Here is a 27,751-nt window from a genome sequence, read left to right as displayed (position 1 = left end):
TCAGCTAATACCCCAAAGACTAACCTGTGTGAATGCTAGGAAAAATGCTAGGAAAAACACCAGCAAAATTTTGCATACCAAGCTCTTGTATTGCCACCTCGTGGCTAATGCACATATAACTTCACTTTGTTGGGACAGAAGATGGAGAATTCCTTGTGCTGCAGAACAAGCTAATAAATGCTGGCATAAGTCGAAGCAGAATTTTAGACTTAGTTACATTTAATAGGGATACTTTGCAATGGCATGAGACTCTTCTCTGCAAAAAAGAATATGAATTAAATACTAGGTGAAAGCTTAAGCATAAAGTGAAAACTTAAGTAACTACCCCCGTTGTGATGTGTCCTCACTCAGCCTGGCACTTTTACTGGTGGGACACAAAAGGCAATGTTGCCACTAATAAGTAACTTTAAAATTAATCCAATTAAGCAATCCTTCTGGGAAATTCTTGCAATAGTTTCCAAGGCCTCTGAGTGATTTGAAAGTCAATTGATAGAGAGACAACTGTGATTTACAGGAACTGTTACCTTCTTTTGAGAATTAGATCCTACAGTACTGTAGTGGTTGAATTTGATTATGTCCACATCTACTTAAGAATAGGGAATTCAATGGGATCCAGGGACACAGTGAAGAGCGAGGAGGAAAATATAGCTGGAGGGGTGCCTGCCACTGGAAGTGACACCAATCACTTACCAGCGAACTGTGGGGGTGCCCACCAGTGTCCACAGAGACCCTTCACGCCAACATTTTATGTTTTCTTTAATTTCACATAGCAATTCCCTGACCTCTCCAAGTAACTTCCTTCAAACCACCAATGCTTACCTACCTGCACTGGCAAACAGAGGGAGTTTCAGCTTTCACGTATGTTTTTATAGTCTGAAAGCAGAATGGTTTCTTCCCTTAGTGTCAGCACCATCCAGAATCCAAAATCAGAGAGTCAGGATAAAGGACTCAACCTTGAACAACTCAACTGGACAAAATAAAATTCTTATTTTCACTACTAGCTTTTGTTAGTTCTTGCTCTAATCTATGTTATTTGTCCAAGTACATTGTCATGAAAATAATTATCCTTTTGTGGCTATGTTATTTATCACAAGGAAGGCTAAACCTTTACTATCAGTTCTGTATTTTTTTGTTCAAATGCTTGTAAAATGCCTGTAAAAATCATTTCCATACAAGGCTAAGATAAATTGTTTTATGATTTATAGGAAGACAATCACACACAAAGCTTGATAATTTATAATAAAAAGGCTAAGCACCTTAATCATCTCTATCTAACTGTATGCACATTTCTTCTGCTTAGGCTTAGCCAGTCTTCTAATAGGATTAGGTCCTGAATACTTCCTACTTTCCACAGTTACATTATTGGTATCCCGTAATACATCCAAGACAGATCACCCTAGGCTTTATCTTACTCTTTTAAGTGAGTGGTGCTTGAAACAAATAATTTGACAGTTACAGTATGGTAGGGAGGTGAAAAAGTCACGAAAATTTTCTCAGCAATGCCACAAGCAAATACTTTGTCAGCAAGTGATACCAACCTGTAAGCTTCGGGGGCAAAAAGATACTGTGTGCATATACACATTGTGTGATTATTTAAATTTCAGTGTCATTAACATAGCATGACACTTTTTAAAAATTATACATTATATCCGTACACATAAAAATATACATAATTCAGTGAGTAGAAAGGCCAGTGTCTGACATGTACAAACATATTCTCTGACAGGTAAGTTCTGGTATTATGCAGTTAGAGGCAGTCTAACAATGCTGGCTGGAAGAAAATGAGTCCTTTCAGCAGTCTAGCATTCTTTGCAAACTTCTACATAAGTTCTTGCTCCATCTTTGCCAGGAGGGATAGGCATGCACTTAAAACATCAGACTGGGAAGTGATATATAATGGGGATTACATTTCTGATGGTTTCATGGGTTTCTGCATGACCCAGGAAAAGTTACTGCAGTTAAAACGGGAAGTGCACAACTTTCTTAACAAAATTTTATCTTACTTGAAAATTAAGCCTGTGCAGGACTTTGTGGAGAACGGAGAGATTTTGAACTTACAATACTATCATTTTTATGTGTAGCATTTAGCTCTGTAAAGCTCCTTTTACAGGATGCCTGTAGCATGGCTTAGTCATACCTACATCATATCATGTCCTCAGAAATTACAGCCACCCTTCACGCCATTGCTGCATGCACACACATGCTATTGCGCCCACCCTGTATCATTCCTGCTTCTGCCCTCTCACTTCCCACACCACGCACAGAGTCTACACACGTTTTCATTCCAGATAAAGAGGGAAAGGATGAAATGAAGAATGGAGGTTTGTCCAAGACTTGCATGTTCCTTGTGTGGAGGAAACAAATACACACCCAGTCATAGCAACATCCACTCCAACATGAGTCCCAAGGACTATAAATGGCATGGGCGTTGCCATTTGGTTTGTGACGCTGTGGTCTTACCATCTGTAAAGGGAACACAGTCAGAGGACTCACGCTGAAAACTGCAAATAAATTTATTTTAAAAGTGACGTAACTCTCAATTTAATCCCGTGCAAAACACTTTGATGATCTCACTCTAAAGAGGCTATGTAAAAGGAATAATTGCTGCAAGCTAACAAGCCACAAGTAACATCATTCTCACAATGATACTAGAAACATCAAGGGGTTTGGGGGTGTCCTAGAAAATCCCAGTATTGAAACTGCAGTTGAGGGAGTCTAAAGGCAAGGACAAAAGCAGCTGTCCGCATCATAGTCTGCGAAATGATTTAGCCTGAAAAAATATGAAAGCATCTTACACATTAACTGGTCTCATGTTTCAAGGACAGACATAAAATTTAAGTCTAAAACATGATCAACATGGCACAAAGACTACTTAAAAACAGGTATGCAAATTAAAAACAGGTATGCACCTATCAGAGGACATATAAAGAGGTCCATATAAAGAAACAAAATTAAACAAAATATTACACCAGAGACAAAGGGGAAAAGGAAGGAGAAAGGACACACAAGCACCAAGTGCCCCTGGATGGAGAGAGACATGGAAACAGGGAACTAGTAACTTTTCAAATTAAAAGATGACAATATAAAAAAAAATATAGATATATAGAAAAAGAAGATCAAATAAAATAAATGTGAGGGAAAGTGGGAAACTACAATAAAGGAAGAGGAAAAATAGACAGGAAATCCTCATTCAAATGCTCTGATCCAAGAGAAAACAAGCTGCAGAGGGAACGAGGACCACAGAAAATAACCACTGCCTTCACAGTACAGACATCACACAGCGAGGCATGACTGCCCCTTGGAGACATCAGAAGCAAATGCTTTTCCCACCGTTAAACCACAGACAGAAGCAAAGCCCTGTGGAGCATGGCAGAAGCAGTAATAAGAAACAAGGTGGCAGGGGGATTGGTATGAGCTGTGCTTCTACAAGGGAGCAGGCACAACCACAGCGGCTGCTATCACAAGGCGATTATCCCAATGCCACTGTATACACTTGGGGGCCGGGCGGCATTGGATCCTAAAACTCCTGTTGATGTTGTGGAAATTTATGCTGGTTCACCAGCAGCAGCAGCCAAACTGCCCCTCTGAAATGGAGAAGTACAGGAGACATGAATAAGGAACAATTGGCAAAAATTAGCTCTGTAACAGAATTAACTAGTTCATTGCAAAGGGAGGGATGCAGCAACTCAGAGATTTCAAAGTAATTTGATGCAAACATTGGATCTTTTCTGCTTCCAAGCTGCTGTGAGCTCTCCTTGTTCCAACAGACCGTTCCTAACCACCTACATAATCAAAATACTCATGTCTTGATCTCATGTTTAGCACATGTCACAACCTCACTCAGTTTAGTTTCTTCCACTCCTTTGACATGGTCGTATTTCAGAGCCACTCATAATCTTAGCTAAAATTAGTATGAATTATCCTTTTCATATTTGCTGTTACCTTATTTGGACATCATTACCTGAAGGATCTTCAGTTAATCTTCTGGATTGCTGATAAGAAAACAAAACAACACAATGAGTGACAAACGTATAACATATACTATTAAAGAGTATGAAAGACTTTTAAAAGCAATTTTATGTTTTCGTATTTCTATTTTTGTATTATCTGACAGGCTTTTTTTAAAATAAACTAAATCATCTAGGATGGAATAGTGTGCTAAAAAGCTTCTAAAAATCAAGGTTACTAAAAATAAATTGTGTTAGTGAGCTACATTTTGATAAAGGAAAAAAATAACTCTACTTCACTAATTCTATCTCACATCACATCAATAAAACTGTATGGTCTCAGCTCCAAAGATCTGCATGCACATATCCACTAAGATAATTCTTTGCAAGAATGAAAACCAGTAGTAGTCCCAATGCACTCTATCAATTAAATATAGCTGTGTTAACGTAGCATCAAAGTTGTTTACGGCTGGTGATATATAAACAAATTAAAATTCAGATTTCCTGCAGGAACTCTGTTTGACTGCTTGAAACTTTCTTATTGGCGAAGAAAGTCCCTGAATGCAATAGCTTTCCACATTTGGACACTGAGTGCCACTTTGTGAAGAAGTTTTCATAGAAGAAGGTCTCAGAGACCACCATGCGCTCTTGGTTGCTAGTGAGAATTTTGCAGCTTTAGGAAATTAATTCAGAAGTGTGCAAGCTGTGACACTGCCTGCCTTGCCCGACTTGTATGGCACCACTGTTCTTGGGCCCACATACATAAAAGGCTTCTCACCTTGCAATAGTACATACGTGATGCTGGATATTTTACATCCAATCCTGTTCTGATCTAGCCAGTCTCAAGAAAAGTATTTAAAATGTCTTTACTCGCCAAAAAAATGTTATTCTTAGCTTAGATTTGGTGACAAATTAGGAAACACTTGTAATCGCCTGTGAATGGTCCCATGTTTTTAATACTGTTGCAAACTGGAGTGAATTTATGAAGTTAATTCAGGAAGAGGCAGTAAGAACAAAGAGAAGAAAGAGCAAGGATTATCTGAAGTCAGTGATCCCTACCAGCACAGAAGGGTATAACCATCTGCTCCAACCAGGCTTTTACCTGTATCTACAAGTGAGAACTCTACACAGTCATTGCTTTTACTAATAGTTAAACGTGCTAGAGATGGCTACTTTTCTGGTTTCTAATATGCAGCAGCTAGATATTTCTCTCTTGTCAGTATTTGGATAGTGAATAATCTAAACTTTTCTCATTCTGTACAGTATTTTCTCTTATTGTTCTTCCCACTGTATTATCACTTCTACACATTATTCCTAAGACAGAATGACAAAGATTTTAACAATGTTATTAAGTCCTTACCACTGTCTCGAAGGTAAATGCTGCCCCTGCTAGGATATTTAGACTATAAGACAGGCAAACATGTAGAGCCTGGATTTTTGGGGAGCCATACCCATGCCTTTAGTAGAGCATCAGCTGTTCAGAAAGAGTACATGGCTTCACAAAGAGGGAGGAACTGCCACAGCCACCACTGTCCCTACGTAGGCAGACAGGAGAACAGAACCTATTTCGGAGGGCAGGAGGGCACAGTGGGCCCCAGGAAGCTCCATCTAAAGGCTATGTGCCGTCTAAGGGCAGAACCTCCCCCACTTGCTGAAGGAGACTAAGAATAGCTTGTGAGCACAGCCTTTCGTCCCTGTCCCTTCCCCTTCAGAGTGGGAGCTGCCACCTTACCACCTATACCCCCATGAGAAGCATCCTTCCCTTAGCACTCAGCCTACCTCTGGTGGTGCAAAGAAGCTGGAAGCTGGCGATGCAGAAGAGGGCCCTGCCTGAAAGGGTGAAGAGTGTGCAGTTCCTCCCCAGAAAAGGGAAAGTACAAGGTTTTTAGGAAGATGTCCTCAGGGAGGGGTCAAGGCAACAAGCCTGGAACCATGACACATGGCTTTTAACTGTCTCCAGTGCCACCTACATACCTGTTTTGCAGAGGGCAGATGACTTTTGCTATATCCTTTGCTCGGATCAGCTTCAGACAGTCGCGGCAGGGTTCATGTGTGGTGATGAGTTCAGCATTACACAGGTCTCTCTCAGAACTGAAAAAATACAATATTGTCACAATTATGAAAAGGTGTGTTTGCAGGAGGAATGATGTCTCTCTGAACCTAGAGTGGGTTCTTCTCTGTTTTCTTCTCTTCTATCACTGGCCAAGGAGGTGAGTAAGGGATCTCCAGCCCACAACAAGTAAATACTTGCAGTACGTACCATAAACTTTTCAACTTAGGAAACAGATCTACCTACTCTTTGTGTACTCACAGCACCATAAAGACACATACTCTGGTTTATGAAATGTGTATCCAGGAATCATTTCACCAACCCAACCATAATCACCTGAATATGAGAGTAGGTGACAGCAGAGCATTCAGTCAACACACTCCCCACTAAGTAGTCAGAAGAGGGACTGCCAGCCAGGGACATGTGCACAAACATTTGCAACAGCACTGCCAGTCTGCAGAGAAATTTCCCATGGGCAGGAAACTTCACAAAACTCAGCTGGCCTGTGTCAAAGGACACAGTTCAAGTTGACCACCCAAATGCATTGCCCTGCATTTCCAACAGCTAAGTAACACCAGAGCCCACACAGAAGCAATAACTCTACTATGGGTTACCCGTCTCCAGCACATGTAAAGACCCTGCTCATCATTGCTCATGGAAACTGGGCTTACATGAGTTCAGAGACAGGGGACTAGCGTGAACCTCTGAGACTCTGTCACATAAGTTTGCTGGGTGTATTAGAATGTAAGATCACATTTACCTTTGTAAAAAACACTTGCACTCTGTACCTTGTAAGACTAAATTCCTTTCCATGCTATGTAACACTGCTTCTCCATTCCACACTTTGGAAATTCCCATGGTAGATTAGTCAGAGAGCTATTCCTTCATTAATGAAGCAGCCAACACCAAGACTTTATTAATCTAATTCCTTCAAAGTATTTAATGAGCTCCTACCTCATAATAATTGCATTAGCTTCTGCACATACAATTGCATGCTGGTCAAAATCACTGTCTGTCTTCTCACAAAATAAACTATTCATTGCCCCTTTTGGATATCCACTGTACCCCACAGCAACCTAGAAAGAAACACATAAAGAAACAAAAGGTAACATTGTTCTGGGACCTTTAGTTATTAACAGCCTAATCCAACTCCTAAAAGCTGTTAATAACTTCAGTGAGAGTCCTTATGTGATGCTGTTTGGTAACGTGTATGTAGATCTCCATTTCAAAATAAGTAATTGTGAAACCTAATCATATACTTGTCTATGTGAAGTTTCAGAAAATAATGAATATTTTTTCCCCAAAAAGGATAATTTGTCTTTGTTTCCAGAAATATATTTTCCTATGAACATGAAATACAATGCTTATCAACAATAATCACAGGAAAAGTTGATTAGGAAGAAAAAATTAACACAAAAGACGCAGCTAAACATAAAGTCACCAAAAAGATCTGGAAAATGTTAGCTACATTTTCTTAGCTGTGTCAATTTTGGAAACATATAAAATAAAAATAATCATGGAATTTCAATATGATAATAGCAACATCATCAGGGGTATCAGCTCATTACTTTAAAGTTTAACATACAGGGGACTTCACCTCTTCTGATTGTTGACTGCAACCTTCTGATTGCTGACTGTATATTAAAAAATCCATCATCTTAATGTTCTGGGATAGAGTTTGGGAATACAAACTTTTTTTCCCCCAAACAGTTGTTTTATATTATTGAAACTCCACTCTCATTTTTAATCATGTCCATAAGATGCAAATTAACTTCCACATTTACATGCACAAACTCAAGCCTAATGAACTTAAAGCACATTTCTTATGGCAGAAATGGGCTTTTAAAAATATTTCTGTGCCTGATAACTTATTACATAGGAATCTTAGAAGTTTTATTTTCATATGACAATAGATGATGATTAGACATTTCTATAAGAGCACAATTTCCTAGATCACATAAACCTTTACTTACAATGTTGCCTTCCTTGTAAATCACTGTCCCCACTCCATTATTATTGTCTGAGGATAAACAGTCAAATAAACACAGTTATAAATTCATACAACACTATGATATTACAACAAATCTGCTGGTCAAAAGATATGACAATCCTACTCATGCCTGCTAATTCAGAGAGATGCAGAATACACCTGCTGGGACAAAAGCTGCTGTTCCTTGCTCAGCTGCCTCCAGAAAATATTGAACCAGGCCAACTGCTGACAAGAAGGCTAACCAGATGTTAGGCTAATCGGTGCACTTGCCTCCAGTCCTCGTAGCTCTCTGTCTCCTGTATTCCATCTCGATTGCCTTACCTAGTGCTCTTGTGTAGGAGTACCAAAACCACTGACCTGGCCCACTGCTGACACTAACATGTTTTCTATCGTTGCAGCTCAGAACGAGTTTAGAACCTACTTTGTCTGCCTGAACAGCAAGTTCTGTTAGACCTTCCACAAGGCACAGGCACATGCAATGACATCCATAGCCCAGGATTTCTCCTTCCATCTTTCCCCTGTCAAGAGGAAACAACCCCCAAAAATTTTCTTTTGTGAGAAAGGAAGCCAGAAACTTTCCACTTTCTGGTGACCCAGGGGAGCTGGTGCTGGCATGATGCTGATGGGGACTGCCCGAGATGGGGCCGGGAGACAAAAGACTCCACTGTTTTTATCTACAAGCAAAGAGCAACTGTTACGATGATTAAAATCAGTCAAAATCAGCAATGCTTTCTTTGCCATAAAACAGCCATATGCATTTAGAAAGCAGTAGGAGAAACATTGGGAAATAGTAGTGGGATTTGGGATAAAGCATAAAACATCTGCCATACTGTTGAATGAATCCTATTCTCAGCCCGCACAGCTAGGACTGAGCAAAAACCAGCCCAATATCTTTGGTGTAACCAACCACAACCAGCCAGCCTAATGGACAACAGGAGAAAGTAACAGATAATTGTGTCCAGTTTTGTTTTCTTTTCTACTGTAGCAGTGCTGCTTCAGTTTTGCAAGCCTTTAATAAAAAAACAGGAAAGCTCACCAGGACCCAGCACTGGAACTGCCTGCCTGCTGTTTGATACCATGGAGAAACTGGGCCCAACCATTGTCTCTTGCAATCAGCCAAAGGAGTTAGAAATCCCCACCTGGTGAGCAACAGAAGAAGCACATTCCTCCTCTTCCTCCAGGTTGGCTAGCAGTACAGAAAAAGCCCAACTAAATACCTCTGCACCGTGTTTCTTTGGGTCCTACTCAGCCCTGGGGCTCATGCTGCTCATGCTGCAGCAGCTCCCCCTTCAGCAAAGAAACCTCCAGCTAGTAGTAATGATATACTCTTTTTTTTTTTTTTTTCCGAGAGAGATATTTTTGCCCAATTTACACTACCAGGCTTCTTCAGGTAACCTGAATACGTTTTGTAAGATGATGACGCAATATAGACCAATTTTGTGACAGGAAATATCATTGTGATACTAGAGTTGGCTCGATATGCAGTTTCATGAATTACCTAATAGAATGCAATGTAATCAACTAAAGGGATTTTTTTCCAGTGTATGTAGGACTTCTTTACACTGAGCAAATTACTAAGCTAAATTTATTAACTTACCACTTCTGGATGCTAATAAATAACAGAGCTGTAATGCATGGGTGTATTTAGGATTATTCTTTACTCTGCGTTTCTTCTGTCCCTCTAAGATTGTTATTTTTTCATCTTTGCGACTTGCCAGAGTTTGAAAACACTTCTTTGCTGTAGTAAGATTTTCTTTATATCTTTCCAGTTGTACTTCTTTCAGGTGTTCCAAGTTAAAGCTCTTTAAGATACACACATTTAAAGTTTTCTGATCAAATACGGATGCAATTGGGATTCGATCACGATCAGAAGACACTGTTTTATTTGAATTAAGGATCTGCATCTTCCTTTGATTGTCTATTGTTGGTACATATACTGCTGCAACAACATAGCTTTCTTTAAAGATGGTTTTAGCGTTTTTTACCAGAGAATCCCTTGTGTTACTTTCTGGCATTTCAGTTTCAAAATTTGGCCAGTAATACACTTGTGAGACTTGTGCTGAATAAAGAAAATATATAAGCAAGATTAATATTAAATACAGAATATACTAGTGGTCATTTTTTTCCATTTATAACTGTAAAGTGATAAGGAATATACTTAAACAAGCTGCAGCTTTTCCCCACATTAGTAAAACAATAGGAAAATATTTTGTTATTAACACATTATTTTTATAGTCAGAAGGGAAACTTATATACAATTTGTGGCATTTTTCCCCCTCCCCCAGGTGATTAAACTTTTATGTCTACTCAGATTTACCAAACAGTAAAAATTTCCAAAACAAGGAGAGTGTTTTAAAAAAGATACAGAAAGCTATGGAAGTTATAGTAGAGGAGAAATATGCATATCATTAGGCATTTAAAAAACCCAGAAAACTCAATGTATAGGTAGTGCAGTATCAATTATGAAGTACTACATATTAACTTGCCTGCAAAAATCTACCTACTTCCCTTGTTACCCTGAATATTAATACCTGAGGTATATTTCTTAACTGATAAATTACTTAAATGGGAATAGCTATTTTCTTTTTGTTTATTTTTTTGGGTTGATTATCTATGCATTATTTATTCAGCATTTCCACATCCCTTGGGACCACTCCTTCAATATTTTTCTTGTTTAACAAACGTTTCTACAAGCTCTGGTGGCTCTTTTTTCATTGGCTGACTTGCACTCTTCATGATCCCTCTGTTAGTAAATACCAACAATTTGTACAATGACGTTATGAATCACATCTTAATATTCTCTAACTATCACAGCTACTTATTGAATAAGCTATTTAGCGACATCAGCTCCTGACAGTGATCTGAATGAGTCATATAGAACTAACTGAGGAAAAATGCAGAGAGCAAAATGGAAGAAAATGAAGAGGAAGAGAAATGACCAACATGACTAGTTTGCCAGCCTGTGAGTATGCCACAAGTGCAATCTTAGTCCAGGAGATATCTCAGTTCTGATACTGACCTTGAACCAGCAATTTTGTGCAATAATTGCAAGGCATCCGAGACATGTAAACTTCACAGCCTTTCAGTGCATTAGGAAACCTTTAACAGCACTTTTGGCACAGCATGAAGCTCCTTTGTTGAGCAGCCCAGGGCAATAATCCTTTTTGGCTTGCTCACTTCACAGATGACGATTCCAGTTTTGCGATACTGTGTACATATACACAAATAAAAATACACATACACAAACGAATGTATAACCATTCCATGAATGAGAGCCCATCCAGAAGATTATGTGCATGTAAAGTAATAGCAATCAAAGGATCCCACAGAAAAAGCATGGCATTTGTTGTACAAGGGCAGGGATCAAGCAGTCCAGAAACATGCTGATTCTTGTGGATTTTCAGTCAGTTCTGGTGTGTCAGTCCACAGCGTATAACTCAATAGTTGTATCCTAGATCAACAGTACAAACACTTTGACTGGAGTCCAGAAAGGGGTAGGGGGTAGGATAGACCTTGGGATGTCTGTAAGTCTGTAGAATCATGAAAAAAGTAGGGAGATAAAGATCCCAATAGCTAGTCTACTGCAAACTACCGAAAAAGGAGAAAGGAGTGACAAGGTATAGTTTCAAACAAATGCCAACACTATTTGAAGGATACTCACGGTAGGAACCACCAGACGTAAATGTAGTTCCAAAACCACAAAAAGCTTTGATTTACCAAAAATTATTAGAGTCTAAGCATACAATAGACTAAAATCCTAACCGTGGGACTGTTACCCATGAGTGATCCACACTGGGGGAGAAACACTCCTGAGGGACCACAGCCAGCAGACAACCTGTGCCAGGGTAGGGCTGGTAGGAAGCACAGAGGAGCAGAGGAAAACTGGGGAAAAGTACAGAGGAACTGCAGACAAACCATCATGCACACAGCCCCAAACCCCTGCACCACGCGTGGCCTCACCGAAGGAATTGGGACCGACTAAGAGTAACCTATGATGAAAACAACAGAAGTTGAGACTAGGAAAAGGCGAGGGTAGGTGTTTGGCTTAACTGGAACCTGGCAAAAACTGAAGGAAGGATGTTTGGTGTTTAACTCTTTATATTTTCTTTACTTTCCCTCAATGCCCAATTCAGTAAACAGAAGTTTGTATTTATTGCCAATAAACTGAATTAAGTTAAAATTCCTCAAGTTAAGATCATTCTGCCCACAAGAACAAGTCAGTAATTTTAAAATCAAGATCCTATTTGATACTAAGGCTTTTGTGGGCTTGGTAACAATGAATACACTGGAGTTGACTCAACTCACAGATTCCTGTGATCCACTTGGTGAATTTTCCATATGTAGTGCTAAAAAGATGCACAAGTCTTCTTTCTTCAGGTAAGGAACAGAAGGACCTAGAAAGTAACAATGGACAGAAAAGCTAATCAAAATAGTCTTGGAGAAAAAGTAGTTAGTATCATAAAATTAGTAAATAATGGTAATGAGAAAGAAAGGATAATATAGCTAGCTCTCCAGTCCTAGGTGAAAAGTTGGGGAAAAGGGTTATAACTTCTATATAGGCTGAACTAAAGAACAGTTTCTTAATAATATATCAGAGCTCAATGAGGCAGTTACCCCCCTGTAAAGAGCCTTATCTTTGCATTTTACCCATCAGCACATCCAGTTATGCCTGCCAGTCCTCTGAGGCAAATGGTAATGATCACCCCAGGAGCTTTTGCTTGACAGAATGCAGAAATATCCTGAATCTCTTTTTTCTGGTTTGGTTTTTGGTTTTGTTTTTGGGGTTTTTTTCTTTTCGTTTCGTTTGTTTGCTGGTTTGTTTATTGTTGTTATCTACTCTTCTCTGCTGGCATAAGGAATAATTTCTATTGACTTCAACAGGGAAGAAACAGTATGCAAATATCCAATATCTGGAATGGCCAGTTCTATTCCCCTGTGTCATACTATTCTTCAAAATTTGTATCTTTCAACTATCATAGTACAAAACCTTCCTTTTTTATGTTGTATTTTGTTACTAAGATTTCAATAACATAAGGTAGGACTGAAAAAAAAAAAAAAAAGATATAATTACTTTTACTTAAAATAAAATTAAGACAAACAAGCTGCCAGGGAGATACATCAGAAGTTCATGCATCAGCAGTCAGTGCTGTGTAATATCCAGCTCACTGCCTTCAGGACAGTTATATTTATTCAACCCTGTTTAAGGAAATGAAATTAGGGGAACCAAAAACTATAATGAGAAGTGAAAAGTTTATTAAATTTATTTCACTTTGCCTTCATCATTCATTCCTTCTGTTCCTCCATTGTCTTTTGAATCACTGGATACTGGAAGAAAGAAAAGAAAAAGGTTGGGTTAAGAATAACACATGAAAAAACATATTACATGAAGTGTAGCAGCATACCAGCCCTTGTCCTCTCAGCATCAACACTGACAGACCATCCACTGTGAGCTGGGCATCTCAGAAGCAATGATTTGTCTAGGACAATGTCTGAGAGTCAGGACATTGAGATCCAGGCTCTGATACTTTATTCAGAAAGATATGATAATAAAATGAATAGGAATTGGCCAATTACAAAACAGTTGACTGACTTTCATGTAGAAATAAATATGGCTCTCCCATGGTTGGGGTGGTGGTGTTTTGGGGTTTTGTTGGTTTGAATGTCACCTTTTTAACCTACAAATCCAGAATGCTTTCCTCACCTACAGAATGGTCAATACCTACACACTCTCCACTCCCTTTGCTTTCACACTCACAACTGCCTCTTCTTGTCTTTGATACTGACTCTCTGCTTGCTCATTTCTGCCATTTGTCATCCTCCTTAGGCAAATTTCATCATCCTGGTTCTCATTCTTCCTATCAGTTTGATTTCATTCTACTGCAATTATACACTGTTCTCCTTGATTTTAACATAACCTTTCCCTCACTCCTCTTCAGTTACATAGTTTTCAGCAACCCACTTGCCCATTGTACCTTCACACTCCAAAAAAATGTGGTTAGCAGTTTTTTTGGACTTACTATCTAATTTCATTTTGCTCCAATTCTTGACTTGACTCTAAACCTCTATTCTCCCTCAGGAAGAGCAATGGTACTTCAGTTTATAAATCATTAAGATTTTAATTCAGTTATAAATTTGGGGTTGCTTATAACAAACAAGAAGTGTAAAAATTTTGGCATATTCTAAAAATGTTGTGCAGTGTTCTTAAAAACTTCTGTTACTTTTTACTGGTTGTATGGTCTAAATAAAATTATAAGTTATTACATTTTTTGTATTAATGACATTATTCTGGGATAGGCGACCTGACTCGCTAACTGGCATAACTCAGAACAGCATAAAGCCAGTAGCATGAGGAGAAGACTCAAGCTCAGTACCTCCAAAGATTTGGATATATGCATTCAAGGACAGAAGAAATTCACAGAAAAGGGTTGAAATAAGACACTATCATGAAGAATGCTGATTAGTCATTTGGGGAAAATCAAAAAAATGAATGACTAAAAGAGAGAGCAGAAACCATTAACCCCAGAAACTAGCTATGCTATTCCTCTGTATTTACAGCTGTAACCAGTTATGGGGTCTGACCACCTGCAGACCTCAAGGGCAACATTTCTGTATGATTCTGTCTTCCCCATATTCAAAAGTATTGGGGCTGAAGTGGGATCTGCAGGGTAGTAGAGATATTTATATCGTATAGTTCCAAAGGAAGGTTGGAACAAGTAGAACTAATCTAAGGGTAACTCAATTCAACTTACAGTAATTACATGCAATTTATAACCAGATTTTGTTGTATTTTTTACATGCTGCAAAAAGGGCTTTAAAGAAAAATACTTAGTAACATACTGTGCTTCTAAATTTAAATATTGAGTAGTACCAAAAGAAGGCAAATGGGACAGTACAAAATGATAAGGAAATTAAACAGAACCATACCTGCCTTAAGTTTAGTTCCACACTGTTTCCACTGGGGAAAAAAGCAAACAAACACAAACTCAATCAATTTATTTAAAGCATAAGTGAACATTTATTTAGTACTTTCCACAATTTGTCTGCTCAAATATGCCATTGTATCTAACAACTATTAATCAATCTACCATGAAGATTTCTTGGACCACTGGACAAACACGGGTCCTAGAAGTTATTCTTGTCTATTCCAGTTCTAAAGTTCTTGTTCTATAGAGGAAGATAGAAGTCAGTTACGTAGCCTACTCTCCTCTAAGCATTTCATCAGTAGTCTTGTGCCTCCAAGTTCCCTTTTTACCCAACTCAGATTGTTTTACCTCCATCAGATATATCTGATGGATCTTGAAAATTGAAGCAATATTTTTCTACATTATCTGCTTCCACTTCTGACATGCCTTCTACCTGCTGAATTATTTCTTATTACATCTGGGAATGACTGGCTCCCAAAACTACTGATGAATTTCAAAATGACTGAAAAGCTCTGATGTGTATATTCAGGTGAACACATATTTACATACCATCAAATGGTTCACACTCAGTGTATTTTAATGAAAATTCCATCTAATGAAAATGTGTTTCTGAAAAAAACAGGACACACACCCCCCCCAATTAACAAAGCAAACCAGAAAGATGAAACGTATTAAAGCAAACTATTCTATGTTTTTATTAAATTATTGTTGAACAATACTTTTTACTAGTACAACCCTGAGTATAAACTTCAAGATGCAAACCTACCTCATGATAGTCAAAGTTTTTCTTTAAATCATCAAGATGATCCTAAAAGAAAAAAGAAACTTAAAAGCAAACAAACCAGGCAGTCACAGAATCACTGAGGCTGGGAGCCACCTCTGGAGATCTCCCATCCAGACTCCCTGCTCAAGGCAGGGTCAACTAGAGCAGATCTCCTGGGGCCATGTCCACTCACGTTTTTAATATCTCCAAGGATGGGGGCTCCACAGCCTCTCTGGGCAACCCCTTCAAGTGTTCATCACCCTCACAGCAAAAAGGCTTTTTCTTACATTTTAGTGGAATTTTCTGTATTTCAAATGTGCCCAGTGCCTCTTTGTTCCATCACTGGGCACCACTGAGAAGGGTCTGGCTCTGTCTTTACTCTCTCCCATCAGGTATTTATATACATGGATAAAATCCCACCTGAACTTTCTCTTCTACAAGCTGCTCAGTTTCAGCTCTCTCAGCCTCTTCTCATGTGGGAAAAACTCCCATCACTCAGTGACCTTCACGGCCTTTAGCAGGACTCATGTTATATGTCCTTATCTTTCTCATACTAGGGAGGCCAGAACTGGTCACAACATTCCAATCACAGCCTCACCAGTGCTGAGCAGATGGGAATGATCAACTCTCAACCTGCTGGCAATGCCCTGCCTTAAGCAGCCCAGGAGGCAGTTGGCCTTTGCCTCAAGGGCACATTGCTGCATCCCAGTCAACCCAATTAGCAGGGCCACCAGGTCCTTTTCTGCAAAGCTGCTTTCCAGTTTGTCTGACCCAGTCTGTACTGGGGAATGGGTTTATTCCTCCACAGGTGTATAGGCTTTGCACCTCCCTTTGATGAACTCCATGAGATTACTGTTTTGCCATTTCCCCAAATTGTTGAGGTCCCTCTGAATCAACTATCTGGAGTACCAACCACTCCTCCCAGTTTTGGATCATCTACATACTTCTCAAGGGGGCACTCTGACTCATCGTCCAGGAGGTCACTAATGATAATATTAAACAGTTTGGTCCCATTATCCACCCCAGGGGTACACCACTAGGGACTGTATTCCAGCTGGATTTTGTGCTGCTGATCACAACACTCTGAGTCTGGCAGTTTGGGTAGTTGTCAATCCACCTCACTGTCCACTTATCTAGTCCATACTTCATCAGTTTGTCTATGAAGATGCTGTGGGAGATCATGTTGCAAGTCTCATTAAAGTCAAGTTGAAAAACTTTTACTGCTCTCTACTCATCCACCAAGCTGGTCATCTCATCATAAAACAACGTCAGGTTACTCAGGCATGCTCTCCCCTTCATGAATCCATGCTAACTACTCCTGGTCACCTTCTTGACAGGACCCATGGTCTTGCATGCATCCAACTTCTTTAAATAAACCATGACTAGATTCTACTCTACTGAGGGTAAATCTTCGCTGCTCCACATCTTCCCACTGGTCTCAGGGAAATGAGATTCCAGAGGGCAAACCTTGGCAGTAAAAACCAAGGTAAAGAAGATTTTGAATACCTTAGCCTTTATAGGGGTAGAATTTAATCTAGAACATGGGAATTAACTGGGTACCTGGGCCTGAAGCAAGACTGAGACCTCTTCCTTCAGAAAGATTTTTCCAAAGCCATACACAAATTATTTGATTTAAATTACATCTCCATGTAAGTCCTGTTAAGTAATTGTGGGTCTTCCCTGAAAGTAATAATACTCATTTGCAAACTCAGAAAATATTCTTTCCACTAAAGGGCCGGTGATATCTTGTGATGAATCTGAAAATACCTTGTTTGGCACAGACCTGTAAACAGTGAAGCCAAACTCATCAGACACTTAAAATATGAGAATGTGAGACTTAGAAAGAAGACTGTTGCATATACCCTGAGGGATTAAATGTTAAGTGAGTGCAAAAGGACGGAGGTAGTCCTTTATATTGTAGGTATTAATGAAGCATCTCACAGCTACCTTCATCATCTATGCCCAGGTTTCCTGCATATAGCAACCAAGACACGTACCCGGGTCTCACCATGGTAAGAGTTCAGGCACAGCCAGAATAAGCATCCAGATGCAAAATCAGGGAGCATTCCAGAACTCTGCCATATAGATATAGCTAAACAGGAGACTGGATTTCCCCAGTGCAACATCCTAAAATATGTAACTCCTTCCTTTCCTAACTTTAGAATATCTGAGGGCAAAGATTTTCAAGGCAGAACGCAAGCCATAAAATTTGAGCTGTACATGCATACCAAGAGTGAAGAACCTGGTAGGTGATGATCTGCTATAGTTCCTCTCCTATACAGAAGGGTAAGAACTGATGTGTTTTCCTGTAAGTCAACTATAAATACAGTGACTGCCCCTGACCCCAAACATATAGTTACACTATGGCAATAAATAAAGAGTATTATATAAGCATACTTGTTGACTTTGTGTGGATGATTCTTCTACACAATGAATTGTCTTGATTTTCACATCCTTCAAAAGGTTCTGACATTCATGACAAGGTGGTTTGGTGCAGTAAAGAACATCACTCTCCTCTATTTCAGGCTTTGATCTGAAAAATTATGCAAAGCTAAAACTAAACATAATGTTTACATTTCCTTAAAATAAAACTAGTAATACCATTGAAGAGTATTCTTTCTAATTAGATTAATAACTCCTCCTCCAAGTTTCCTATTTCACCTTGATCTTCCCTTCAAACATCTGATCTTTGTTGCTTCCTCTGCTTCTGTGTATATAAAAAGGCTGCCATTATAAGCCGTACAGTTTAAAGTAATTTTTTAGTTCTCCACCTACTGACAGCTACAGTCTTAAGGGATCTGGTTGGCTTGACACTACTCTTGTCAGCCTAAGGACCACCAAAAAAAGACTGCCAGGCAGACTGCTGCAGACTGCGTCTTTCAAAAACTGTTCAGAGCTTCATCACAATGAGACTGGGTGATGACTTTGGCAGTGTGGGAGTACAAGGCGGTACTACACTCCTCTAGGGGTGGAGGAGAGGAAATGTACATGTTAAAATGCTGATTATAAGCTCAGAGCTGTAAGATGTTAAGTGTTTGGAACTAGGTTAATGGGTGAAGAACACATGGAAAGGTCAAAGAGAAAACATGTGGTTGCTGACTTATTCACACTACACACTATTCACATCTGTTGTCACAAAGAATGCCTGTGAAGCCACTCAATTACTAGATTTGTAGCAATAACCTGTATAGGAGAACATTCGCTTCAGCATGGAGTACAGCTTCCCGTTTTGCAAGTCCAGCCTTATGTTTTTTTCTCCCCACACTGGGCAGGTTTCCATATAATATGCCAATGGGGTATCCATTATAACCGGCCCCAAACTGTCAAAATAACACATGAAATAAAATAATCAAAATCTAAATCCTTCCAAACATCAGTAACTTTTTAACCATCTACTAATACAGCTTCAAAACCTAAATATATCCTGTCTATATATTCCTAGGTACATAAACTTCTAAGTTTTCATAGCTATTTATATATCAGATTTGTAATCAGCTATAACACTTTGCCACAAGCATCTTAATACCCCATCATGTTATCCCTTTTAACACAGTCAAGAGCTAATTTTGCTTTTGCATTCAATGAGGTCATTGCTCGCCATCAATTTCACCACCAACTTTTTGTCTTTCTTTCTCTGCAAGAAACTTTGGATACTCTTTTTTACTGGGTCTCAGGGATTATTTTTTTTAAGTTAAATGATAAAATATTATCATTAGTATTAGCATATTTATTATGGGAGGATGTGTTCATGAGGGAAATTAATCTCTCGTTCACCTCTCCTTGACTTCTTTACATGTCTACACCTGAAGCAATCACCATAGACTCCCTTTACATTCAAGGGAGAAAATCAGGTCTGCTTGGCCTATTCCAGACTCTGGATTGGGATGAATGACACTGTAGATCTCCACCAGCTATAAAAGGGAGCCAGATCCAATAGCTCAGAAGAAGCAGGCATCTACACTGCAGATGTCTACATTGGGTTGAATAAACCACACCCCCTGAAGCACTAAACAGACATGTAGAAGTGTTGGAGAATTCCACCTACTTACAAAATATCCATCCTGACTGTAGAGTGCACATCCCACGCCTCGGTTTGGATCATCTTGTTGAAGAAAGAAGGATTTTCATGTCACTTGAAAACATGCTTTTTTCATACTTAAAAACATATTTTACAGATTAACATGTAGTGCTTTAATGATATAGAAACAGAAAGCAAAAGTGACTGCTTATATATTGAAAGAATCCATCCAAAGAATCCCTCCATGCATATACATTATCTAATTCTAGACAGACACCCACACATAACAACACAATGAGGCATAATTACTATCAAGTACAACGAATGTCAGATTTCAGAACACAACTTAAAATCTGACTCAAGGTACACTTAATCTTTGATTAGTAATTGCAGAGTATTAACTTGATACAAAATCCTGATAACAGAATATAATAGGTTATAAATACATCAAGATCTTCCATTGGTGAGACTTGCTGTAAGTTCACCTAGGTACATTACAATATACCAAGAATGTTTAAATTCATACATATTTATATATATATTTAATAATAATGTTTTCCCCCTCCAAAATGGATTAAGTGATAAAATATTATTTTCCATGTTTCTATAATATGTTTCCATCTTCTGCTTGAGATTTAAGCTCAGCATTACAACAAACATTATAAACCATAACATTAAACATTAGTGTAACAAATACATTACTGAAAAATACTTTAGCAGTTATGTTAGGAAAGCATGCCAATTTCACTGACACGTATATGTTGTAAAATATTTTCTCTTTGCACTAGATGAATGAATCAATGGCAATAAAAAAAATAATACAGTAATTCATTCTTCATATTTGGTTACTATTCTTTATACAGTCTCATCATAACTTACCAGATCTTGCTGCTAAAAAGTAACAAAGCTGCAATGCATGTTGATTAATATTTTCCTTCAGTCCTTTTTCCTCAAGCTGGGAACATTTCAGCAAAAAATCATAGCAACGAAATGCATTTTCCATCCGTTTGACACAAGTATCTTTACACTGACGTATGTTAAACAGTGAAAAATATTTGTCAAAGTCTTCAGTCAGGTAATCGATCAACTTAAAATTGCTGTTCAGCTGTCTTTCGCACCCTATTTTTTTTGCAATCATTTTCACAGTTTCAAAGCTTGTCATGGGTAAGAGCACGTTGCTACTTATATGACTTCTAAGAAACACAGTCAGCTTGTTGAGTATCTTCCTTAACCACTGAATCATCTCCCTTTTGTTCAGGAGCCACTGGCCAGTAATAGACTGAAGAAACTGAACCTAGAAACAAACACTGAAAGTCATTTAAAGTGCCAGTCGTCTGGGATATTCAATTCACACGCTTTTTGTTTGACACAGCAGGGCCAATTTCCATTGCATTGCAATTCTGTGTATACACTACTGTCCAGAGCCTATATACTTACCTGACAGGCTTAAACCTCTCCCATTGCAATGGGATCTGAATTGAACATAAAACAGTTGCAACTGGTTCTTCGCATTCATAAAAGACCTCTCACAGTTTCCTAATCCTCCCCCAAGCAAGCAGTTTCACTTATTTCTAAGAGACTATCTGCACAAAATAAGGATTACTTGACTAAGGAGGGATTTATTGGACTGAGCCACGTACAACTTTTTTCTAGACATGGTGTTTAGTGGGGTCATTTATTGAACTTCTGATTCAGGTAGAACTGCAGTTAACAGAGGCTGATAAAAAAATGCATTATATACCTTGAATGAGGAATGTGGTACAAGTTCTGCATGGCTTCCTGGACAAATACACAGTGCTGTCACGCAAAGAAGAGGGAAGACACCGAATGATCTGTTGTACGGCATGCAACCCAGCTACGGAGAAACTCATAGCTAACACTTTGTGTACTTTGCCCGATTCACATATTACAATCCCAGTCTTATTGAACTGAAGAGAAAGAAAAAAAAGTTTATTTTGCACAGCAAATTTGATTTTACAGGCACGCATGCATGCTTTCCACAGATTCAAAAATACACCTTAGGTTTTCCCACATTGTATTATATATAACGTCTCTTTAGTCCCACAATCTTTAGATCACAACTTCTCTTTATGAGAAGTTAAGGTAAATTTAGTATGAATTAAATTTTTTTCTGTGTATTAATTCTCAAGAAATCCAGCTCTGCTCCAATGAAGACACATATGGAATGAATCAGAAAGATCAAACTATAGATTTCTAAAACATTCTGGGAAGGATTTGTTTCTTTTAGCCAAATTTCTCCAAGAATACACACACACACGCACATATATGTAAAGAGCTGGGTTCTTCATAAACGTTATATTAACTGTGGTAGGAAAGAAAGAAAAAGACAGTGATATTAATGAGTGTCCAGATTCTTTAAGTCTTATGTACATTCATATAATGGCAGGTATTCTAATGCCCTCTGTTGCTACGATGGTGCAAAAAATGCCTGCTGTGTCTGGTATGGCCCCCCTACAAGGCTGGTAGACGGACTACACAGCAACAAACCAGAAACACAAGGTTAACTCGGATTTGAAATGGAAGCCTGGAGGTTATCTAATCCACCTTCCTGCTCAAAGCAGGGCCAGCTTCAAAATTAGATCAAATTATCCAGTTCTTAGCTAACAGTTTCTGCCTTCTCTGTCACAGAAGCAGTTGGAATGATCTGTTCCAGGTGATCACCTACAGATGCAGCTGTTTTGGAGCTCAGTAACACCTGCAGGGGATGTTTCAGTGAATGTAGCTCTGCTCTGCCTGCCCCAGCAGATATCTGCATGGGAACTGAATAGCTTGTGCCATTTTTCAGAAAACAACAGCAGCTTTGGGATTCACTAACATCTTTCAAGAAGACCGTAGACACATAATTCTGTAAATTTCTCAAAGAAATAACAGAATTAAGCAAAGCAAGAGTGAAGAAAGTAGTATCAGTGATATCAACAGAGATCTGTTACTGACCATCTGACCAAAAGATAAAAGGATGAAGTGCCCTTTTTTTTTTTTTTCAATCCTTTAAGCAATCATCTGATGCATTCAAGGATATTTTGATAAAGGTAGACTAACTACTGGAGATAGCAGCTAGAAAAGTAATACATTCAGGGTACACCTGCAGCTCTGGAAATATGCCATAGCCTATCTTCATTACAGTGATGAATGATAAAAAAGGTATTTTGTATTTCATTCTAACACAGAAGAAATGACCATAAATGTGAAAGTGGAAAGTAACTCAAATAAAAGTTATGATGACATGATACATAGGAAAGGATGTTGTAAGAATAGGATGACAATAATGGTTTCAGAAAGATGTATATCAGCAAATTTGAGGAACTGTTGGGAAGACTCTTGGAAAAAAAATATCCAAGGACTATGAGAGTCTGACTTAGTAGAAGAGAAACAGGAGTAAAATATCCTGATGTAAAGGAAAAGCCAGTAACACCATGACACCAGTTTGGTTGTATCAACAGATCTTTATCAAAACCAGAATAAGAAAAAAAACACAGATGTAAAGGCAACATGAAGAATGATCATAAAGGAATAGTACAGCATGCACAGATAAAATTAGAAAGACTACTGAAAAAAACACAGACACTGCCACTAGCAAGGGATACAAAAGGCAAAAGGAAGAGTGTACATACAAAACTGCAGGAAGAAAATCAAAGGAGGCACAGTTACATTACACAACAGAAAAGGAGGGCGAGCAAGAATACAGAAAAGGCTGCATAGCAACAAGATGAAACAAAAGCCAAGCAAAGCAAGGTCCCGCTTTGTAAACAGAAACTGAACAAGCAAATACAATATATAGAAACATTTCCTTGCCAGAAGAGTCAGGAGACTATTGTGAACTATGTTTTGACAGACCAGCAACACAACGTTACTATTGACCTCCACGTATAATAGATGTCTACGGGAATCACCTAGTTGTAGTTACCTGACCTGAAGGTGTCACATCAAGTTTTCATCCTACCCTAAGAAAAATGCAAGCACACTGCAGAATTCTAGGGAAGGAACCTTGGAGGTTTAAACAAAAAACAAACAACTAAAATCTAGGAGAAAGTCTGAGCTTGGCATAAGAAGGGTGATACATCACGCCTATAAAATAGTTTGAAGTTCATGTTAGACAAGCATCTGATAAGGGTGGTGTAATTAAAATTAGTTTATAAAGTAATTATAAAACTTAATCTTGCTTCACTGCAAGAAAATGGATTAGATTCCTTCAGCCCATTTCTGTGATTCCAGTTTCACATTCAAAGCTGTTTGTTATTATTATCAGATCAGATGTTTATGATTTCAGTAATGTTTAAGAAGTAGCTCTTAAGTTGTTAAAAGTGTAACCATTACTGTTATCCGCTAACTTGATCACCGTGTAGTATTTAATCAATAGTTTTATAAACCATTCTCAGATATCCTGAAGTTGGGAAAGTTTTCTACACAAGCAAAACAGCATGTGAAAATAAAATATTTAATGTTTTCATATTCACAACTAAAATTAAGATGGGATGTATTTTAAGTGTGGAAATGAGAACATGAATAAATGATCAAATAGAAGCTTCAGTTATTTCTTTCAGAAAAGTGCTGTGGCTATTAAGACTGTCAGACCGATTCAGTTAAATCACTGTCCAAAGTCTTGTCACTCTTGCCCTGTGACGAAAGACCCAGGAAGCTCTGCTTAACAAGCTACTGCGGCTACAGCCGTGCTTAGTGCAAATAAATGTTTCTGTTTTCTTTCGCCTACCTAAGCTCATCCTGAAACTCATCCTTCTGTGAATGAGTTCACAGCCTACAGCGCTGCTGAGGCGCAGCTGAGGAAGGCTCAGGACACTGAAAAAGTCTGGCAGACAAAAAAGCAGAGTCGCACATTGGGCTCACTGCCTCCTGTGGTATGCTCTATTCTCACAATACAAAGGGACAAAGAATTAAAATGTCCTCAGAGACATTCACATGAAGAATTGTACTCCCTGAGATAACAACCACTCCAAGGAGGAAACACATTACCCACTATCCATGCTGTCTAGTACCATTCTAGCTATTGACAAGGCTGCCAATTTGAATATACGAATATTCACTTACCTGGATGTTTCACCTGCTTTGTGCTATTCCCAAAAGCAATGACAGCTCTGGCTGAAGGACTGAAACTATGGGCATCACCAACACCATTGGGAACAGAAAGTGAATCTGGTTCAATAGCCACAGGAAAGACAGAGGGAGGCCAACAACTATCTCACAAACTTATTTACTATTTTAAATCACAGGTAAACACAAAATAATCTTCACATTATCCCTACATGTAGACAAATGAACATAATTTTATCACCATCTTTCAAGTAGGGAAAGCAAACACAAGGCAGTGCCACTTTTTCCCTGGCAGTCTCCTCCGGTTCCATTACAGGGTTCAATAACAATTTGAGCATGTTGGTATGCCTCAGTGATGTGACATAGTGATGGAAATGAAAAAACTGGAATTAATCGATACTTAGGAATTCAGTATTTTTATGTAACTTTATCAGATTACGGTGAAAAACTTAACAGCATCAATTATTATCAGTAACTTTTAAGACTGGTAATTTTTAATAACAAGACTAGAATGAACCACATAATTCACCAGACTCACTTCCATCACAAAAGTGGCAATCACACCATAGAGGTTTATGTTATAAATATTTTGTTTGATGTATGTCATTAGATATATAAAACGATAATTCTCAGTAAAATAAGCAGTAAAAATATTTCCTAGCAATGATAGTCTGTTACATACCTGGTCAGATGGGGCATGACATTCTGGAGACTGCTCCATATGATGAGCTAGAAACATACACATATCTTTCTTTTCTAAGCGTATGCATGGATGACTCCCTGAACAGGTCCAAATGAAGAGGTCATAATTAATAGGCAAATTAAAATAGGTCTATGCTACAGAAAAGACATTGTTGATTATTGCACTTTTGGTAATATGGAGAATGAAGGCAGAGTATTTGGGTAATGGAAAACATAGAAATACATATATTTTTACATGTACTGCACATACAGATTAACTGTCAGAATATACAGGTAAGAAAGAGGAAAGTTTGGGTCGGTGTTGCCTAAGGAGCACACCACTGACTGCTAAGGAACACTAAGCTGGTTAACAGCCATAAAGCAATACCATCATGCAAGTAACAAATCTAATAAATCTCACAGAAACTAATACTGAAAGAGAAGCTCTGGGCTGTGTTTAAATTCCTGCTGCTCATTCTATCTACAAAGAGGTAGTCAAACTTCAATTCTGATGTCCTGGTTTTGTATTCTTTCCTGAAACTGAAGATAGATGTGCCCGTTTCAGTTGAGAGATGATTAATGGGAGCAAAGTGATACAAACCATCTTCCATGTCCTCAGCTCCAGAAGGTCTCCTCTTCCAAGGGAAGGAAAAAAAAAAAAAGTCTTCCTTTTAACTTACTTTTGAAGCGAAGCACTGTAGTAGACAGAATATATATTTACATGTGTGTGTGCGCACACATATATGTAAGTATATACGAACATATAACTTGTGTTTATTAATGTTTTAAAAATAATAAACACCCTTCACTCCACATAAATCCAAACAAAACATATAGGAAAATCTGGTATCTTGAATTGCCAACTCCCTTTCTTTTTGCCAGCACAATAAATCTTCAGTTAAAGAAACCTAATTTGTACCATCCCCATTAAGCATGCAATACCGGTCCAATGACAAAGTACTTCACAGCACCTTTTCTTATAAAACACCATTAGCCCAAGCATTAAGTATTTCCTGTTGACAGATACCTCATTACTTTAGGATTAGGTCACTGATGCTTAATGGACTTGTTTCCCTCCCTTCTTTCTTCGCTTTCCACCAAAATCTGATTTTTTTCCGTCGTGTTTATCCCCAATGTGATAGAACGATTCTGTACTTCACTTACCCACAGGTCTTTTAGAAGAAGTCTTCGCTGGTAATAGCTTTCAAGTGCGCAACCTATTGGTTTTGTATCTTCCTTATCTCCTGTGAGTCATAGTCACGTACAGGCTGTTCCACCTTTGACACTACCTTGGACTCACCCTGTCAATGTGCATATGCCACCTGGACACCAGTGTGGTGAACTGGGGAAGTTTACCAGGACAATCAGGTGTTGACCTATGACCGTTACACGCGTGTAAATGCTCTCCCTCCAACTTGAAGTGACGAATTAAAAGATAGGTTTCTATTGGTATGGTTACTTAGCACCGTTCAAACCTCTAATGAAACTTCCTTTTCCAGGCTGCGCGAACTCACCAGTAGCTGGACAATCTCAATACCTCGTATTTTATCGTGCATATTCCCCTCTGAAACACAGTCTGTCAGTACTTACCTATGTAATCAGTACAAAAAGGAGGAGTGTCCAAGACGAGAAGAGCTTGTTATAAAACTGATGTACATTCTCTAAATGACTTGGTGTTATTTTCTGTACTCAATCATGCTGCTCACACCCTTTTTTTTTAAACCACTACCGACTTCCTCCTACTACAGCGCTTCAGAGAAGCATCAAGTTCTTCCATTACCTTTTACTATTGTCACTAAATTGATGTAGAGTCGTCGGTTTTGTTGAACTGAAGCAGGCAGCTAGTCAACAGGAGTGAACAGCTGTGGAAAACACTAGAAAAGTTACACCAGGAAGGCTGGTTTCCCCCTGACTTGCTCCAAGCGGCCGGTGGCCGCCGCCGGCCCTCTCCCTGCAATCTTTACTTTACACCGAATCCCATTTCCCATTAAAGCTCACCGAGACAGTGTTTTAGACAGGCTTTGACCTTTATTAAAAAGTTCATCAATTCTGGAGTTTGTAAGTTCTGAGGCCGCAGTGTCACTACCGTAACCACCTGGTGCGCCCCTGCCGGGCACCCTGCTCGGAGCCGAAGGCCGCTTCCCAGCGCACGTATCTCAGCCCGAAGGCGGTTTGAAATCCCGGTACTTCGGGTTGGCAGGTTGGGAAAACATCCGAGGCAGGAGCCAACACATCCCGCCTCCGGGCACATCTTCTCCAGTATCCCGAAGGGCAGCCACCGGCCGGCGCCCGGGCCCGCAGCACTCCCGCCG

General features: G+C 38.9%; 1 protein-coding gene across 1 annotated transcript; it reads right to left on the bottom strand.

The window, feature by feature from the left end:
* Nucleotides 1-12,859: 12,859 nt before the first annotated feature.
* LOC308065563 (cytidine and dCMP deaminase domain-containing protein 1-like) lies at nt 12,860-27,690 on the bottom strand (the record flags this gene model as incomplete). The annotated part of the gene is given in 9 exon segments (XM_080391618.1): nt 12,860-15,718; nt 18,071-18,206; nt 18,857-18,993; nt 19,723-19,775; nt 20,571-20,896; nt 20,898-20,985; nt 21,433-21,619; nt 25,441-25,590; nt 27,526-27,690. Coding segments are annotated over 9 exon segments (1,353 nt in total). The 3' UTR covers nt 12,860-15,607.
* Nucleotides 27,691-27,751: the final 61 nt, after the last annotated feature.

The sequence above is a fragment of the Falco punctatus genome (genome assembly GCF_963210335.1).
Source record: "Falco punctatus genome assembly, chromosome: 6".
In the NCBI taxonomy this organism is placed as follows: Eukaryota; Metazoa; Chordata; class Aves; order Falconiformes; family Falconidae; genus Falco; species Falco punctatus.
The sequence above is the reverse complement of the archived record's forward strand: the minus strand, read 5'-3'. Positions and strand labels throughout refer to the sequence as shown.